Source organism: Pan paniscus, chromosome 10 (assembly GCF_029289425.2).
Source record: "Pan paniscus chromosome 10, NHGRI_mPanPan1-v2.0_pri, whole genome shotgun sequence".
Classification (NCBI taxonomy): Eukaryota; Metazoa; Chordata; class Mammalia; order Primates; family Hominidae; genus Pan; species Pan paniscus.
Window position 1 is genome coordinate 103,093,999 of NC_073259.2, and position 19,570 is coordinate 103,113,568.

General features: G+C 37.4%; 1 protein-coding gene across 5 annotated transcripts in view; it reads right to left on the reverse strand.

The window, feature by feature from the left end:
- Positions 1-442: 442 nt before the first annotated feature.
- NR2C1 (nuclear receptor subfamily 2 group C member 1) overlaps positions 443-19,570 on the reverse strand; it is a 52,387-nt gene continuing 33,259 nt past the window's right edge. Inside the window, exons 10-14 of one of the 5 annotated variants that reach the window (XM_008960345.5) lie at positions 19,050-19,171; positions 9,902-10,041; positions 6,953-7,075; positions 3,721-3,826; positions 443-952 (exon numbers count right to left, since the gene is read on the reverse strand). In XM_008960345.5, coding sequence (XP_008958593.1) covers positions 778-952; positions 3,721-3,826; positions 6,953-7,075; positions 9,902-10,041; positions 19,050-19,171 — 666 coding nt within the window. In that variant the 3' untranslated portion in view covers positions 443-777. Of the gene's footprint in view, positions 953-3,720; positions 3,827-6,952; positions 7,091-9,901; positions 10,042-19,049; positions 19,172-19,570 lie in introns of all 5 variants that reach the window. The other 4 variants (XM_008960344.4, XM_063593570.1, XM_034934250.3 and 1 more) reach the window with 4 other exon arrangements.

Consider the following 19,570-nt stretch of genomic DNA (forward strand, 5'->3'; position numbering starts at 1 on the left):
CTGGGCAACATAGTGAAACCCACCTCTATAAACGAAAACAAAAACAAAAACACGAGCAGTAAGCTAAAAATATTAAAATATCAACACTAGCTTATTCTCAAAAACAATTTTCTTTTATATAAAGTGCTTGTAACTAATAATATACATTAAAAATGTCAACTCTTAAGATCATGAATGGCCTGTCTCACTGCCAGCAATGAGAGTGGTATATGCTAAGGGACACCATGATATTTACAGAAGACAAAAAATATATATTCAATTATTTCCTATAGTTCTAATACTGTCATTATACCAGTAAGCATAAAATAATCTTATTTTGATATGGTAATTAAACAAAAATTATTATGGCAGAGTAAAATGCAAGGAACTAACTCCTTAGGGATTTCTGACCATTAAGTATTTTTACTAGTTCATAATGAAGTTAAATATGACTAGAACACAATTCAGAAAAAAGAGACTAATTTATTTGTTTTATAAAATAGAATGAGCGCTTAGTTTAGATAATCAAGAGGTGACAGCTTCAGGTATCATCTTCACCAAGAATAAATTTGTAGTGTTTCATATTCATTTAAAGGAATCAGGAAGAAAAATTCATTTAATTTCTGCTGCCTGCCCAGTCACTTCAAAAATTCTTAAGGAAGCTAAAATAAAAATACCTTGGATTCTGGTTACTTTTTAAAGTAAAAATTTCCAGATGCCTCAAAAGCAGTGAGTTCAATTTGGTGTCTTGTGTTCTGGCAAAGAACAGTTAAGTTTACACCACTGCAGTCGCCGTTTTCAAATGCTGTGACCAATTATTTGAGAGTTATAATCTGCAGGCTCCATTTTCAAAATATGTGGGATAACACTGTCAATTCGTATATTGCCAATGAGACCTTTGAAAAACAATTCTTCAGTGATGGTAGCATTCATCAGTCTTAAAGCTGGCAATCTGAGTAGTAGTCTGGATAACCTAAAAAAAGAAAGAAAAAAGGGAGAGGAACAAGGTTGTAAACCAGAAAGAAATTTAGTAGAAAAATATGAGTAATTTCTGCATGTGGCCTAATTTAATAAAGATAGCATTTTCAAAAGTTAAAATCAAACCTTTAGTATTCTCAAGCCTTAGAACATATGGCAATTACCTGGCTATTAATGCAGTCTGACAGACTCCACAGGGGAAAGCCCTGCTCTTAATGCTACACTGTACTGCCTCCACTTGGCTGTAAGGACTGTGGAACTGAGTCGTTAAACCATGCATCAAGTTATACAATTTTTTTTTTTTTTTTTTGAGAGAGGGCCTCGCTCTGCTGCCTAAACTGGAGTGCAGTGGTGTGAGCTCACTGCAGCCTCAATTCCTTGGACTCAAGTGATCCTTCCCGCCTCAGCCTCCCAAGTAGCTGTGGCTACAGGAGTGTGCCACTATACCTGGCTAATTGTGTGTTTTTTTTTTTTTTTTGTAGAGACAGGGTCTCACTATATTACCCAGGCTGGTCTCACACTCTTGGGCTCAAGCAATCCTCCTGCCTTGGCTTCCCAAAGTACTGAGATTATAAGCGTGAGCCATTGTGCCGGGCCAAGTTATACATTTAAGAATGGCGGCTGGGTGCCAGTGGCTCACCTCTAGGAGGCTGAGGTGGGCAGATCACTTGAGGTCAGGAGTTTGAGACCAGCCTGGCCAACATGGTAAAACCTCATCTCTACTAAAAAAAAAATAATAATAAAATAAAATAAAATAAAATCAGCTGGGCATGACCAGCCTGGCCAACATGGTGAAACCTTGTCTCTACTAAAAATACAAAAAATAATTAGCCAGGCATGGTGGCACGTGCCTATAACCCCAGCCACTTGGGAGGCTGAGGCAAGAGAATCATGAGAATTGCTTGAACCTAGGAGGCAGAGGTTGCAGTGAGCCGAGATCATGCCACTGCACTCCAGCCTGGGTGACAGACCAATATTCTATCTCAAAAAAAAGAAAAGAAAAAGAAAAAGAATGACTTAGCAACTCATTTCAGGTTTTAAAAATGGCAATGTTTTGTGTTATCAGGACGTAAGACATTTTCTTGGTTTTGCTCTGCAAAAAACTACTGGAAGTAGGCAATAGTTGCTATTACTGGGAAAAGCACAGAATGTGGAATCAAGACCGCTGGGTTCAAATCTTGATTGAACTGCCCACTACTTATATAAATGTGTGCTTGCCACTTACTGTCTCTCACAGTGCTGTTGTGAGGATGAATGAAATGATCCCTGCCAATTTCTGTGCCAGGTAGTGAGGTTTCTTAGGGTAAGACCCTATCTTGTGTCAAAGTGCCTTATAAGTTGAAAACTACTATCCAAGGATAATGTATTATTTTTAAGTAACCAACAATGTAAAAAACTGAGAAAGTTGCAGTCACAAAGGAAAAAAATTTAAATACTGTATTTATTTCTATAATGAGGCATAGAGTAACTTTTAAAACTTAAAGATGCTGAAAAACAACCACAACAAAACCACCTTTTCAAAAAGACTGTGGTGGGTTTATCCTTCTGTCCTAACGCCTTGCACTCTTAACACCTCAGACCAAATTAGACCAGCAGCCCCCAGGATTATCTTCCTGGAGCTGTGTGCTCTACTCCTCAAATTACTCAGCATCCACATCAAATTACTCAGCTTTTACAGAACTGGTAGAAAGCAGAATAGGAAAACGAGTTAAAGTAAGGCTGATATTTGAGATGAGACTGGCTTATAAATCTACATTATTTAATATATGTAAAAAATTATTATATGTAAAAATGTTATTTTACTAGTTTGAAGTATGCCAAACTAATAAAATGTTTTATTTATTATAAGCAAACACACTTATATAGCCCTTACTATATGATAGGCACAGTCCTAAGCACTGTACATATATTAACTGATTTAATCCTTAAAATAATTGTAAAAAGTAGGTATTAGTATTATCTCCATTTATAGGTGAGGAAACATGCCCAAGGTTATGAAGCTAGCAAGTGCAGGAGTCAGAATTCAAATCCAGGTACTCTGGCTCTATAACCAGGTGATTAACCTCTCAGCTATAATATCCCTCTTTAAAGAAAGTGGCTCTTATAAAAAAAAGAATTTTTCTCAAAGAATATTGGTGAGAAATAGCTTGGAGTGAATTTCATAAACCATGTTTCAAAATTAATTATAAAACAATCTAATGGTATTTGTTTTTATTTTTTAATATTTTTTAGACAGGGTCTCACTCTGTCACCCAGATTGGAGCGTAGGAGTATGATCACAGCTCACTGCAGTCTCACCTCAGCTTTCTGAGTAGCTGGGACTTCAGGCATGCGCCACCACGCCGGGCTAATTTTTGTATTTTTTTGTAGAAACAGGGTTTCACCATGTTGTCCAGGCTGGTCTCTTGATTATTTTTTATCCTCCTTTTGCTAACAAAATTCATTATTTTATCCAAAGAAAAAGAGTTTGGATTTTAGAGTCAGACTACTTGGGTCACAGTCAGGTGCTATCATTTACTGTGTGACCTTAAGCAAAGTTAACCTCTCTGTGCTGAAGTCTCCTTTTATAAAAAATGTAAGAACTGGATGAAATATTTTATGTAACGTACTTGCAACAATGCAATACTGCTTTTTATAGCATTAGTATTTCAAAGTTAAGGTTGCCTAAAACATTTAATTATTGTGAGAGTAGAAATAATGAGATAACAGATCCACAAAAGGTTTTTCAATTATTTTAATTATATAGAATTTAACTCTAGATACCTGTAGGTGTCATCTGGATATGTTTTGGTTATATAATCTTGGAATTCCACATAAGCCTTTTCCTGAAATTTCTCTATCTGTTCCATGTTTTCTAGGCCTGGATGATCTGAAACATTAAAGAAAACATTGGTACCCTAGTTCTGAATGTTCGTTTAAGACAGAGTGGATATGAAAAGAGACAGAAAGAATAGTCAAAACAGAAGCCCCATCATAAAATGTGTGGCTCAGGCCGGGCATGGTGGCTCACGCCTGTAATCCTAGCACTTTGGGAGGCTGAGGAGGGTGAATCATCTGAGGCCAGGAGTTCAAGACCAGCCTGACCAACATGGAGAAGCCCCATCTCTACTAAAAATACAAAATTAGCCAGGCATGGTGGTGCATGCCTGTAATCCAAGCTACTCAGGAGGCTGAGGCAGGAGAATCACTTAAACCTGGGAGGCAGAGGTTGCAGTGAGCCGAGACAGCGCCATTGCACTCCAGCCTGGGCAACAAGAGCGAAACTCTGTCTTAAAAAAAAAAAAAAAAGAAAGTGTGGCTCATTCATTCCACAAATATTGATTGAGGCCACCTACTATATACCAAGCACTATATTTTACATATTTAAAATTATTTTTTATCTCGTATACATATGCTAACAACTAATAAAAAATAAGTGGGTGTTACCAAAATAAACAGCTTTCTCTCCATTCCAAAAGTAGTAAGAAGGCATTTGATAACTTTGCCTTTAATAGGAGCAAAAGGTAAATGGCTCAGCTTAAAAAGAGATCTTAAGGCTGGGTGTGGTGGCTCATGCCTGTAGTCCCAGCACTTTGGGAGGCCGAGGTGAGGGGATCACAAGGTCAGGGGTTCAAGACCAGCCTGGCCAACATGGTGAAACCCCGTCTCTACTAAAAATACAAAAAATTAGCTGGGTGTGGTGGCAGGCACCTGTAATCCCAGCTACTTGGGAGGCTGAGGCAGGAGAATCGCTTGAAACCAGGAGGCAGAGGTTGTGGTGAGCCGAGATGGTGCTACTGCACTCCAGCCTGGGCAACAGAGTGAGACTCCGTCTCAAAAAAAAAAAAAAAGGCATTTTAAATCCATGAAATATTTGCAGATTATATTCTGTGCCATATTTTTCTAAGTCAAAAATTCTATTTTTAGGTAAAAAGGTATATAAGAAATTATGAAACCACAAATATCATCTCTATCAGAAAAATAAGAAATATGAAAAAATCTATATAAGCATTTCAATGGTCACTATAACATTACACAAAAACAGAAATATTAAAAGAACTTCATAAAAATTATGCATAGCTTAAGAAATGTTGAATATGGAAAGCTCTGTTCTCATGGATGAAAATTTTAAAAAGTACTAAATGGAAAAACCTAAAAATACTTAGTAAAATAAAATTACATTAGAATTTAAACTTCGAATCTATGTTCCTTCAATTTTCACCTAAGTAAAATAAAGGTGACAAATTGTGCTAAGAATAGAGACATACGTTACTAACTCATAAGAAACATTAGAAGAAATAGTACAAGCTTTCATGTTCTTACTGGTATTACTGATAGAAAGAAGCAGGTTTCCTCAGACAATTTTATTATGATGCACAAGAACAGAAACATATCAGAATGAAAAATACAGAACCTAAGAGAACAGTCAATTTCTCTTATTCAGAAATTGATCACTGAGAGCTTACCGTCATTTTACCATCTGTGAAAACTGTAAACTGGCAGGAAAACAAGAAACCAGTTTTTTTTTATTTGTTGGTAACTCATATAAGATGTTTGGAAATCTAGCCCATCAACATAGCAATAGTCATCTCTCATTCTGCCATTTAGTAATGCCTAAAAAAATACACCTAAGAATTCAAATGTTGACGTGACAACAGAAATAAAGGTCTATAACATTTTTTACATTTTCATTTATTTTTGAGACAGGGTCTCCCTCTGTCACCCAGGCTAGAATGCAGTGGCGTGATTAGAGCTCACTGCAGCCTCAAATTCTCAGGCTGAAGTGATCCTCCCACCTAAGCCTCCCAAGTAGCTGAAACTACAGGTGCACACCAGCACATCCAGCTAACTTTTTCTGTTTTGATTTCTGTAGAGAAGAGGTATCATTATGTTGCCCAGGCTGGTCTCAAACTCCTGACCAGTCCTCCCATCTTGGCCTCCCAAAATGTGAGGATTACAGGCATGAGCTACTGCACCCTGCCAAGGTCTATCATATTATTTCACTGACTTCTCAACCTCCCTTTTCATACCCATATAAATGTCTAACATCCTTAAAATTCACCAATTTAAAGTATACAATTCAGGCCAGGCGGGTGGTTCACTCCTGTAATCCCAGCACTTTGGGAGGCCGAGGCGGGTAGATCACCTTAGGTCAGGAGTTCAACACCAGCATGGCCAACATAGTGAAACTCGTCTCTACTAAAAATACAAAAATGAACTGGGTGTGGTGGTACATGCCTGTAATCCCAGCTACTGGGGAGGCTGAGGCAGGAGAATCGTTTGAACACAGGAGGCGGAGGTTGCAGTGAACTGAAATTGCACCACTACACTCCAGCCTGGGCGACAGAGTGAGACTCAGTCTAAGAAAAAAAAGTATACAATTCAATAGTTTTTAGTATGAATATACTGACAGTTGTACAACTATCACTACAATCTAATTTTGGAAATTTTTGTCACTCCAAAAAAAACACTCTACCCATTAGCAGTCACTTCCCATGTCTTCCTTCTCCTTAGTCCCTGGCAACCACTTATCTATTTTATGTCTATACAGGTTTACCTATTTTGCGTATTTTATATAAATGAAATCAAACAATATGACTGGCTTCTTTCATTTAGCAGAACTTTTAAAGGTTCATCTGTGTTGCAGTATTATGTGTTAGAATTTCCTTCCTTTTATGGCTGAATGATATTCCATCGTATGTATATATTAAATTTATTTCTTCATCTGTTGACCGACATTTGGGTTGTCTCCACTTTTTGACTATTATAAATAATGCTGCTATGACTATTTATATACACATTCTTGCATAGATGTATATTTTTCATTTCTCTTGGGCTGACAAGAGTGAAGCTGCTGAGTCATATGATAACTCCATGTTTAACCTTTTGAAGAACTACTGAACTCTTTTCCAAGGTAACTGCACCATTTTACATCCCCACTTGCAACATATGAGGGCTTCTATTTCTCCACATCGTGAAACATTTTATTTTGAATAAAAAGTAAATGTTTATATACCTGGACTGAAGAGTACTATTGCCTTCAGGTAGGCATATTCGTATCCATCAATGCAGAGTTTAACCATGCTGTTACAAAACTCCTGTAGTTTGAAGATGTGCTCCATCAATAATTTTCTTCTTTCTGTTGACATTTTATCTTTAATTAAAAATAAACAAATGCTTCTAGTGTTTGTCTAAAATGAACAACTACTTTCATCCAATATATTTCCCTCTCAGGAATTTTGAAAAATTTTTTAATTCTTAAATTTTTTTTGAGACAGGGTTTTACTCCTGTCGCCCAGGTGGCAGTGCAGTGCAGTGATCTTGGCTCACTGCAACCTCTGCCTCCTGGACTCAAGCAGTTCTCCCGCCTCAGCCTCCCAAGTAGCTGGGACTAGAGGCGCATGCCACCGCACCCAGCTAATTTTTGTATTTTTTGTAGGATGGGGTTTCACTATGTTGCCCAGGCTGTTCTTGAACTCCTGGGCTCAAGTGATTAGCCCACCTATGCCTCCCAAAGTCTTGGGATTACAGGTGTGAGCCACTGTGCCTGGCCTTCCTCTCATGAATTTCAAGCTTTGAGTATAACCAATGTAGAAATGTTTAAAATTAAGTATTTCTGCAATTATAGCTAAAACTAATCTTAAGATATTATTCATTCAAGAACAAGCTGTTAGTATAATCTGTATAAAAATCTTAAGTAGAAAGGTTTATATTTATTTGTCTTGAGACAGGGTCTCGCTCTGTTGCCCAAGGCTGGAGTGCAGTGGTGCGATCTCAACTCACTGCAACTCTGCCTCCTGGGTTCAAGCAATCCTCCCACCTCAGCCTCCTGAGTAGTTGGGACTACAGGTGAGCGCCACCATGAATGGCTAAATTTTGTATTTTAGTGGAGATGGGGTTTCACCATGTTGGCCAGGCTGGTCTTGAACCCCTGACCTCAAGTGATCTGCCTGCCTCAGCCTCCCAAAGTGTGAGCCACTGTGCCCAGCCAGGTTTATATTTCATCTTAATTCTTTTGATGTTGTAAAAGTACTTTTAAAAAATGAATTATTTTCTCATGGTAATTGCTTTTGGGGAAAAAACTATATATAAAAAATGGATTTGGATGTTTATGGCACTTGGCTTGTTAAAAAACAACAACAAACAAAAAAAGAAAACTCTAAACATAATGGTTCCTTTTTTTTTTTTTTTTTTTTTTGAGATGGAGTCTCGCTCTGTCGCCCAGGCTGGAGTGCAGTGGCACGATCTCGGCTCACTGCAACCTCTGCTTCCTGGGTTCAAGCAATTCTCTGCCTCAGCCTCCTGAGTAGCTGGGATTACAGGCGCTTGCCACCACGCCTGGCTAATTTTTTTGTATTTTTAGTAGAGACGGAGTTTCACCATGTTTGCCAGGCTGGTCTTGAATTCCTGACCTCGTGATCCACCCGCCTAGGCATCTCAAAGTGCTGGGATTACAGGCGTGAGCTACCGCGCCCAACACCCCCCCCCCACCCTTTTTATTTTTTTAAAGAAATGGTTCTCACTCTGTTGTCCAAGCTAGGGTGTAGTGGTGCCATCATAGCTCACTGCAACCTCAAATTCCTGGGCTCAAGTAATCCTCTGCCTCAGATTCCTAAGTAGCTGGGACTATGACTATAGGCATGTGCCACCATGGCCAGCTAATTTTTAAAAAATTTCTGTAGAGGTGGGGTACCACAATGTTGTCCAGGCTAGTCTCGAACTCCTAGGCTCAAGCAGTCTCACCTCAGCCTCCCAAAGTGCTGGAATTACAGGTGTGAACCACCCCACCTGGCTGAAATGTTTGCTTTCAAGATATACCTTTGAGAAGATAGGATGTAAAGATAACCATCTGAAACACTAGACAACTAAAAGTACATAAGACTCAAATTTTGGTAATAGGATTTTATTTAAGCTTATATTGGTTGGGAAAAAATGAGCAAAACCATCTACATGTTTCACTACCAAGACTACTATAATAAAAACAAATATTTAGTAAAAACACTGTTAAGAAGAAAAAAACTGAAGCAGAATAAAGTTTTACAATAAAGATTTTAATTTATTGTAGAGGGACATGTTTAAAACCCATCCATTAGTAATTAGTCAACCATAGCTTTCCTGAAGGTAGGCTTTATAACCATTACAGGCATATAAGACATGAACCAGGGGTAGGAGTCCATAAGTAAGATGGGAATGTGATGCTGCCTTCTAGTGGATCTATTTTTGATGACATTTTAAGGTGATTACCCCTCTGCTGTTAAATATAAGGAGGAAGCAAATGATTTAAAAATTATATAAAACAATAAGAAATAGAATATGCTAAAGAACTAGAAGGTAGTCCCCAATTTATAAATTCCTGAGCTCAAAAGGCAATTTTCCCCATTTGTTGATGGGGCACTGTTTTGGGTAGTCATAAGCCATTCTATAGTTAAGCATTTATAAATCAGTGATTACTCGTCTTGTGAAATGAATGAGGGCTGCAATTACCTTGGCATCTAGGAAAGGAAAAACAGAATAAAAAGGATTGTTCCTGACTCTTCAGAACTATTTAGGTGAGAGAATACATTCTGATGAATTGATACAAAATCAACCTATCTTAGGATTCAAAGGGCTATAATAAAGAAAGGTCATTTAAAAATTGCTGAGTAGTATATGTTTTAAAATATTTGACCACCTCTACATAAGCTCACCCTGGATTCTTTGATAGTTGCACAAAAATTCACAAGGCCTGGTCAGAAATAGCCTGCCAGACTTAAGTATACTGTTTTCCATTTTGTTGCACTCTATTTAAAAAATATTTTGAGGATTAGTAAATTTATAAAATTGTAAAAATTATCTAAAGTAAGAAGACCATTGGTACCTAAAACACTAATATAATAATTATTAGATATCTAACCTTAGTCATAACATTTAATGAAACTCATGCCTCGTCCTACAACCTGGAAAAGGTAAGGAAGGTGCTTTTTACCTTGTTGAAGACTATTGTGAAGACAATTGACAAATGTTGCTAATATAGTTGCTACATTCATCACTTGCCAGCACTGGGCAAGACCAAGAGTAAAAAGTTCATTCCAGTAAGCTTTCACCAGTGATATGCTGTTTTCTTGCCTATTAAAAACAGTAATAAAAGCACAAATCAGATATTATTAAAATAAGTTTTATAAACCTTACAGCTAGTCCAAATACTTAAAAACAGCATATTACTAAACTAAAATTACTCTAGAAAGATTTGAGCAAGTCTGTGTTTTGTATAGCTGATAACAAAATAAGAAATGAGGAATGCTTAGACATTTAAATAGTAGCTAGCTCATCAATCAGCCAGTTTATAAGAACAATTGCAAGTAATATTCAAACTAAAAAAGTTGGGGCTTTAACTTCACATTTCATAGAAATGGAATAAAGATTGTTCTTAAAAGCAAAAGCATATATTAAAAAAAAAACTTTTGCTTTGAATACAGGTAAATACCTTTTAAAAGAAAGAGCAATTCAAATTATTTTATTGTTTTGAGACAGAGTCTTGCTCTGTTGCCCAGGCTGGAGTGCAATGGCGTGATCTCTGCTCACTGCAACCTCCACCTCCTGGGTTAAAGCGATTCTCCTGCCTCAGCCTCCTCAGTAGCTGGGATTACAGGCATGCACCACCACATGCGGCTAATTTTTGTATTTTTAGTAGAGACAAGGTTTTGCCGTGTTGACCAGGCTGGTCTTGAACTCCTGACCTCAGGTGATCCGCCTGCCTTGGCCTCCCAAAGTGTTGGGATTACAGGCGTGAGCCACGGCTCCCAGCCTCTAGAATTATTTTATAGTAGGCAAGCAACCAATTTTAGGAGAAAAATGGTTCATTGTATGTTTCAGAGGAGATATTAGTATCCCTATAAATGAGATACCCAGGATTTTACTATGAATAACAAGAGATTAGAAAGGTCAAAAGTTCTCTCCTGAATTTCTAAGTAAGTGATCTCAGCAGCACAAGGAGGCTGAGGCAGGAGAATGGTGTGAACCCGGGAGGCAGAGCTTGCAGTGAGCAGAGATCGCACCACTGCACTCCAGCCTGGGTGACACAGCGAGACTCCGTCTCAAAAAACAAAACAAAAAAAGACCCCCATCTCTACAAAAAATGAAAACATTAGCCGAGCACAGTGGCATGTGCCTGCCGTCCCAGCTACTTAAACCTATTTATCCATTTGAAATTAGGCAAACTTCCCAGGTCTCAGGTTGTCTAATGATACAAAATGCAGAGACACTATATGTCCTATATCTTGCTCAGAGTTATTAAGAGGTGAAAGGTAAGAATCAGCTGGGGCTGGGTGCAGTAGCTCACGTCTGTAATCCCAGCACTTTGGGAGGCTGAGGCAGACGCATCACTTGAGCCCAGGAGTTGCAGACCAGCCTGAGCAACATGGCGAAACCCTATCCCTACAAAAAAATACAAAAATTAGCTGGGTGTGGAGGTGCACACCTATAGTCTCAGCTCCTCGCAGGCTGAGGTGGGAGGATCACCTAAGCCTGGGGAAGTTGAGGCTTCGGTGAGCTGTGATCACACCACTGCACTCCAGCTTGGGTGACAGAGTGAGACCCTGTCTCAAAAAAAAAAAAAGAGAGAGAGAGAATTAACTGGGTGCTGTGGCACATGCCTGTAGTCCCAGCTACTCAGGAGGGTTGAGGTGGGAGGATTGCTTGAGGCCAGGAGTTTGAAGGGGTAGCACACCGTGATTGCATCTGTGAAGAGACACTGCACTCCAGCCTCTAACCTGGCACAGGAAGATCCTGTCTCAAAAAAAAAATAAAAAAGAGAAAGTATATGCCAGGTACTGGAGAAATAGCAATTAAGAGATTAAGTTTGCCTTCATGAAAAAAAGGGGAAATAACAAATATATAATTTCAAGTATTTTATATAAATATACATATGATTATACATAATTTTAGGTAATGAAAATTCTACATTAGTATAAAGGATGTATATTAGAAAATGGGAAGGTTCAGGTAAGGTGGTTAGAGAAGGCATTTCTGAGGTGGTGACATTTGACTGGAGAAAGATGGCAGAGAATTAAAACAAACAAACACAAAAACCAAAAATCAGATCTAGGGGAATAGTATCCCAGGGAGAACAAGGGCAAATGTGCTAAGGTGAGAACAAGCATATTCAATAAAACAATAGATATTCAATAAAAATTGTTGAGTGAATTACTAAATGCTATCCTATTGTCTTGGAAGGTCCTTTCGTAGCCTTGTTTTCCTGGCTAATACCTACTGATCCCTTAAAATACAGCTCAGAGTTCACTTTCTAGAAGGAACATTATTCCTCTCTCAACATAATCATTCCCCCTTCAGTGTCACGCACACATGTATCCTCACTGAAGGCAGAGACTCCCTTGCGCATTTCTGTATCTCAGAGACCAATGCAGTACATGGTACACAGAAAGAATTCTGCAAATGATTTCTGATCTTAGCGAGTACAGAACAGGCAGAAGTGAGAACTTTGATGAAAAGAGCTGTGGGCCCTTTTACAATTAAACAATCTTTAAACCAAACCTACAGACTTTATTATAAATAAGATGATGAAACTATAAGATTTCTTTCCTTAAATCTCTGGAGAGATATAAGTTGGTAAGAACGTCCTGATAGGAAATATGTCCAACTTAATGAATGGTACTTATATATTTTTCTTCTTAATAAAGCTTTAAAATTAGGATAATCAGTATGTTTAACAGAAATCATTCGTTAGGAATCACAGCCTTATGACATTACATTTTATTAAATAATCGAACATACTTGAAACAAATGCTAATACTGTCAACTCAGTCACAGCAAGTTTTTTTTTCTGAGAATTATTAATGTGAAATTTTAACTTCAGGCTAATCTCTTTTCCATTCAGTATCCAAGAAGGATCACTGGCCACAAGAAACTGCCTGTCATTTGAAAGTAAAGTTTAAATGCAAAGAAAACCAGTATTTTATAATATTCATATAGAAAATGCTTAAAAATATCAATCTTAAACAAAATCAAAGGAGATAAAAATAAAGGATACTATTTTCATTAAAGATGGATAAAATCCAGAATTGAGGAAGAGGTGAGGAAATAAGTATTCATTCTCATATACTGCTGACGTGAACATAAACTGGATCAACATCTTTTCAGAGAACAGTTTGGTAGTACCCATCGAAAGTTAAAATGTGCACCTTCTTAGACCCAGCAATTTCACCTCTAAGAAACTATGTTATAGAAGTACAGTCATGCGTAGCACAATGTTTTAGTCAACAATGTACCACATATACAATGGTGGTCCCATAAGATTGTAATACCATATTTTTATGGACACTTCTCTATGTTTAGATACACAAACATTTACTATTGTGTTACAACTGCCTATGGTATTCAGTACAGTAACATGCTATACAGGTTTGTCCTAGGTTTGTAGCCCAGGAGCACTAGGCTGTAGCATATAGCCTTGATGTGTAGTAGGTTTGTGTAAGTACACTCTATGATGTTCACAATGACAAAATTGCCTAATGATGCATTTCTCAGATTACATAGCCATCATTAAATGGGCAACACATGCCTATACTAACATGACCATACTAAAAAAAGTGGGCGAAAATACATACACAATGCCACAAAATGCACATTGTAGCACTGGATATAATAACAAAGAAAACTGGCAACAATCCAAATGTCTACTAATAAGGAATGAATAAGTGCATAAAATGGAATACTATAATAGAAGCCATGAGGACAAATGGGGTAAATTTACATGTACTAACATAGGAAGAAGTCTATGAGTGTAAAAAGCAAGGCAAAGAATAGGATGTGTAAATATGTGTATGTATTTAATTGTCTAATAAGTATCTCACAGAAACATTCTAGTAGGACACCAAACTGTTAACAGTGGGGTTAGTTACCTCTGGTGAGTGAGGTTTTACTTTATAATCCTATACTTCAATATTACTTTAAACATTAAAAAAAATTAAAAGCTAACATGAAGGAAGTTAGAGTAAACTCAGTTTCACTTTTAACCTCTGATTCTGAAGTTTTAAGGAGGAAACAGCTAACCAAAGTAGTTTACTAGTAAACACAGGAAAGGAAAAATAAATGGAAAAAAATCAGAGCTGGCTTGTGCTATGCATCTTGTAGTAAGAAAGTACCTTGGCATTGCTGGAGAAGCTCAGAAAAAAAGGAGTATAAGTGCAAAGGATAAGAATACCAAAATTATTACTAAGGAAAAAAGACACAAGTGGCAGATGAGAAATAACCTACCAGATTATTGTGTTTCCAAAAGAAAAGGGAAAAGGACTGTAGAAACCAACCACAGAAAGGTATCTATTTACATTTATCCAAACCCCAAACCAAAAACCCTGATGGTATAGCTAGCTATGTTTTTTAAAGTTCAATTATGTTAGGAAAGAAAAACAGCAAGGCTACTCTAAAAAGATGGTCTTTAAGAGAATGAAGAAGAATGACCTTTTATTATCTACTTTGCAGCAGGCAATGGCTTAGATACATTTACATTCATTATCTCACCTATGTGATGTAGTTCATAATGAAGTGTTTCTGCTCCCAATTTACAGACACTGAGCCTCATTTAGGTTACGTGGTCCAAAGACACAAAAGCCAGCAGATGTATAAAAACAGAATTTGAACCTTTATGCTCCTTTAAACCTCATTACACAATTTAGCAAGTGAAATGCTAAAGTCAGTACATTTCTCAGTAGAGACTCCTCCATTTAAGGTTAATATTTTGGGATGGTAAGGGCATGTTTGCTACCAGTTTTTCCTGTTAGGAAAATAAATGACTATTGTAGTTTATGTTCAAAACATCTTTCCTTTAAGAAGCAAAAAGAGCTGAGTAGAGACTGTAGTTAAGGTTATCACTAAGGCATCTAAAAAGCAACACAAATGTTGAGGTTAAAAAAGAAAAAAAAAAAAGGCCGGATATGATGGCTCATGCCTGTAATCCCAGTACTTTGGGAGGCTCGGCTGGGAGAATGGCTTGAGGCAAGGAGTTCAAGATCAGCCTGGACAACATAGTGAGACCTCCATCTCTAGTTTTTAAAAAAGCATTAACTTGTAAAATAGTAAATATGTTAATTTCTTTTACAAATAGGTACAGGTATTTTTCTCTAACTACTATACTATATTGTGGGTTTACTTTTTTTTCTTTTTGAAGCAGAGTCTCACTCTGTCACCCAGGCTGGAGTACAGTGGCATGATCTCAGCTCACTACAACCTCCGTCTCTTGGATTCAAGTGATTCTCCTGCCTCAGCCTCCCGCGTAGCTGGGATTACAGGCGGCTGCCACCATGCCTGGCTAATTTTTGAATTTTTAGTAGAGACAGGGTTTTGCCATGTTGGCCAGGCTGGTCTTGAACTCCTGGCCTCAAGTGATCCGCCTGCTTTGGCCTCCCAAAGTGCTGAGATTACAGGCATGAGCCACCACACCTGGCCTATATTGTTAACATTCATTATAGGACTCACAATTAGAGGTTATATAATTGTTTATACTATTTATTTTCATAAAGGAATATAACTTTTGAGCCCCTCATATCTGGTAATACTGAAGGCACCAGTCCTCAGGGAAAAGTATCAGTGATAGTCAAAATGAACCCAAAAAGTTACAGGTTTCAAAACTACAAAGTTACAGGAAACATTACATTATGCTTCAGTGGTAATTTAAAAGATTCAGCTGTCTGGCTTAGCATTTAATGGAAGGCTATTGATTACATTATTCAATAAATAAAGTCTCCTGTGGTAAACGGTGGTGGCTTGGAGCTTTTGGTTATATTTTAAGAATCTAGGTAGAGATGACTGCTGCCATACTTACTCCAGGCAAATCATGACAAGCATTCTCCACTACCCCGCAATGGAATCTACCACTATTCATATAGTCACTTAACCTAAATTTTGCAGGGAGAACTTAAAACCAACAACTGAATTACTCTAAGTACTGAAACTACAAATCTTAAAACAGAAAATCAGTACCTTTGTAAAATACAGAAGCCTTGTAAAATATTAGTAGTATTAACTGTATACTGACAATCAACACCTCTGTAAAATACAGAAGCCTTGTAAAATACAAAGGTACTAACCATGCACTGTTTAGTAAAATTATTTAAGTTACTGTTCCCTTCAATTAAAGTGATCAAAACAATCTTGATTTCAGAAAATGATTAATGTTGCTTATCTGTTTTTCTCTGTAAAATTAGGACTTTGTCACCAACTTTTATATTTTTAGATAAAAATGCAATCTTCGCCGGGCGCGGTGGCCCACGCCTGTAATCCCAGCACTTTGGGAGGCCCAGGCGGGCGGATCACAAGGTGAGGAGATCAAGATCGGCCTGGCTAACACGATGAAACCCCGTCTCTACTAAAAATACAAAAAATTAGCCGGGCGTGGTTGCAGGTGCCTGTAGTCCCAGCTACTTGGGAGGCTGAGGCAGGAGAATGGCCTGAACCTGGGAGGCGGAGCTTGCACTGAGCCGAGATCGTGCCACTGCACTCCAGCCTGGGCGACAGAGCGAGCCTCCATCTCAAAAAAAAAAAAAAAAAAAAAAAAAAAAAAGGAACCTAATGCCAGTTTCTACTTTTAGAATAGCTTTTATTTCCATATAATAGAATTTTTCCATCATGAGCACTTTGTCCTTATCCGTATGATTAAGTAAACACATAAATAAGATCTATGAATCATCTAGATAGGTATAAAAAATAAGAGTTTACATAATGGCCTTGACTGCTAGATCAAGTTATTCTAATTACAAAGAATCTTGTGGTTGTTACATTGAAACTGATTCTCAATACAGATCACAGGAAAATGTGGCTACCACTATAAAAATGACTTATTTTATAAACAGAAACCTCCTGAGGCCTTATTTTTGGTTTCTTCAACATCTGCGTTATTTCCATTGGATAATTATACTCAATTTAATAGAAGTACTTAAGATCAATGGTGGTGTAAATAATTCAAGGAGTTCAAACCACTCCCCAAAATTCCTCCCTTTTGTTGTTTTATTATAATAACTGATAGCCTATCATGAAAAATATCACCACGTTACTTTTTAGACATATGAATGTGAGTTACAAGATGACTGAACTACACTTAATATTTTAAAATTAGTCAATTGCTGGCTAGGCACAGAGGCTCACGCCTATAACACCAGCACTTTGGGAGGCTGAAGTGAGCAGATCACTTGAGGCCAGGAGTTTGAGAACTGCCTGGCCAACATGGCGAAATCCCATCTCTACTAAAAATACAAAAATTAGCTGGGCTTGGTGGTGCACACCTGTAATCCCAGCTACTCAGGAGGCTGAGGCATAAGAATTGCTTGAAACTGAGAGGTGGAGATTGCAGTGAGCCGAGATCATGCTACTGCGCTCCAGTATAAGTACTTTTTAAAAAAATTTTGGTTGATAATAGACTAATTGTTCTCCAGATTACCCCACCCCTCGGTAGTGTGTACTTGGTTTTCTGTATCCTCACTATATTTGATACTATTGATCATTTCAGTAATTACAAAGTAGAAAAAAGACTCTAACCCAACTAACTAAAAAAAATCAATTGCCAATATGCAAATTTACATTGTATTTTTTTCTACAAACAAACACACTGGACGTTGGGCGAGGTGGTGCACGCCTGTATGGGAGGCATCCATATAGGAGGATTGCTTGAGCCCAGGAGTTCCAGATCAGTCTCAATGACAGAGGAAGAACTCATCTCTTATAAACAAAAAAAACCCCAGAAAACTAGAGAAATTCTGAAAATTGAATGTTAAAAAAGGACTAACAATCATTTTAAAGGTTAACCATCCTAAATCAGGCTTTTAGTCTATGTAACTATAATATCTGAGCACATGATTTAATGCATAGTATAATGCTGATTAATAAACCAAATTATAATGTTAAATATGCCTTTATTCAATTCTCTGTATGCCTTTTACAATCATGTTCACATGTTTCTTTGTTATATTCAAAATAGTCTTTGAGGATAACAGGTGGGCAATTATTATTCCCATTTGGCAAATGGAAGAACAGGTATACAGGATGTGAAACTGAATTGTTTACAAAATCATACTGGTGAATAGGGTCCTAGGAGTTGAATAAAAACTTTCTAACTTTGAATAAAAACTTTCTAACTATGGGCTTAACTTTTTCCATTGTTTTGCCTTTAGACACACCAGTTATTTTAAAACAATTTAAATACATTTGGCAAACTTTAAGTAAAGCTTGAGTTTCTCATAGTAGGCCATTTTCTATCTCATCTGATTTCTTCAGAGCAGAATGTAGATATACTCTTTTTTAAGAGACAGGGTCTAGCTCCGTCCCAGGCTGGAGTGCAGTAAGCAATGTGATCATGGCTTATTTCAGCCTCGAACTTCTGGGCTAAAGTGATTGGCCCCCCTTAGCCTCTAGAGTAGCTGGAACTACTAGTGTGCATCACCATGCCCAGCTAATTAAAACATTTTTTTTCTTTTTGTAGAGACAGGGTCTCACTCTGTTGCCCAGGCTGGTCTTAAACTCCTGGCCTCAAGCCATCCTCCTGCCCTGACCTCCCAAAATGCTGGGATTACAGGCGTTAGTTACCATGCCCAACCTCAGATGTACTCTTGAGTGGTAAGACTAACCCTCTAAGTCATTGTAGTGGTACTATGGGGGTTTACATTTTCTTTTTTTTTTTTTGAACCACATGATTGGAAAACAATTATCTCTACTTTTAACATAACCACTGTAGGCAAAATTCAGCTCTTTAGTAACATGCCTGGGATGAACACTGAAATAGTAGTGATGAGAGAGAAACAAGAACCTAGGCAGTCTTACAGTCTCTCTATCTTTGAGCCAATGAAAGATGAGGCCTGTTACAAATGCTAGCCATAGTCTATCAATTCTACTGATCATATTCCATCCAAATTCTTAACTTAGTCAAACTACAAAATATGGATACTATTCCACATAAATACAGAGATAATACTAGTTAGCTGCCATGATTTGTCATATGAATGACACAACTTAAAGCTATAATGTTATGCTGTTTTTTCCTTTAATGCAAATCTTCCCAAAATAAAAAGTTTTGTTTAATGTACATTTGCACTACAAAATCACATTTATATTCAAGATTTCAAAACACTCACCCTAGAGCCTGGAAAGAAGGAATCGAAAGTGCCCAGTGCATTGATAAGAACAGCAGTCTGGAGGCAGACTCCCCAATGTAGTGCACATTCAGGTACTCAGGCATAGGAGAAGGCATGGTGAGCTAGTATGAACAGGGATTTAGGTAAATTATCTTATGACTGAAAAGTTCTAAATTATCATTTCTTTGAAAAAGTTTAAACATAACACATCAAATGAGAGCTAATATATTCACAAAAAAAGCTAATCTTGAAATAATCCAAGTCACTAGAATTTACAGCTAACAGGGCTTAGAATAAATAAGTAGCCCATAGTTTCTAACAAGCCAATATTCAGACAAGCAGAACCTCAACAAATATCAATGATGATATTATCTGGTTATGTTACTTCCTGTCTTGGTCTAACAGTATGTTTCTTTTCCTTCCTTCTCTCCATTAATGATAGCATACAACAAATTCAGTTTAAGGAGAAATTCTGTCCGCTAAATGTTTCTTTCATTTAGGCTAAGGGGGTTAACAAATTC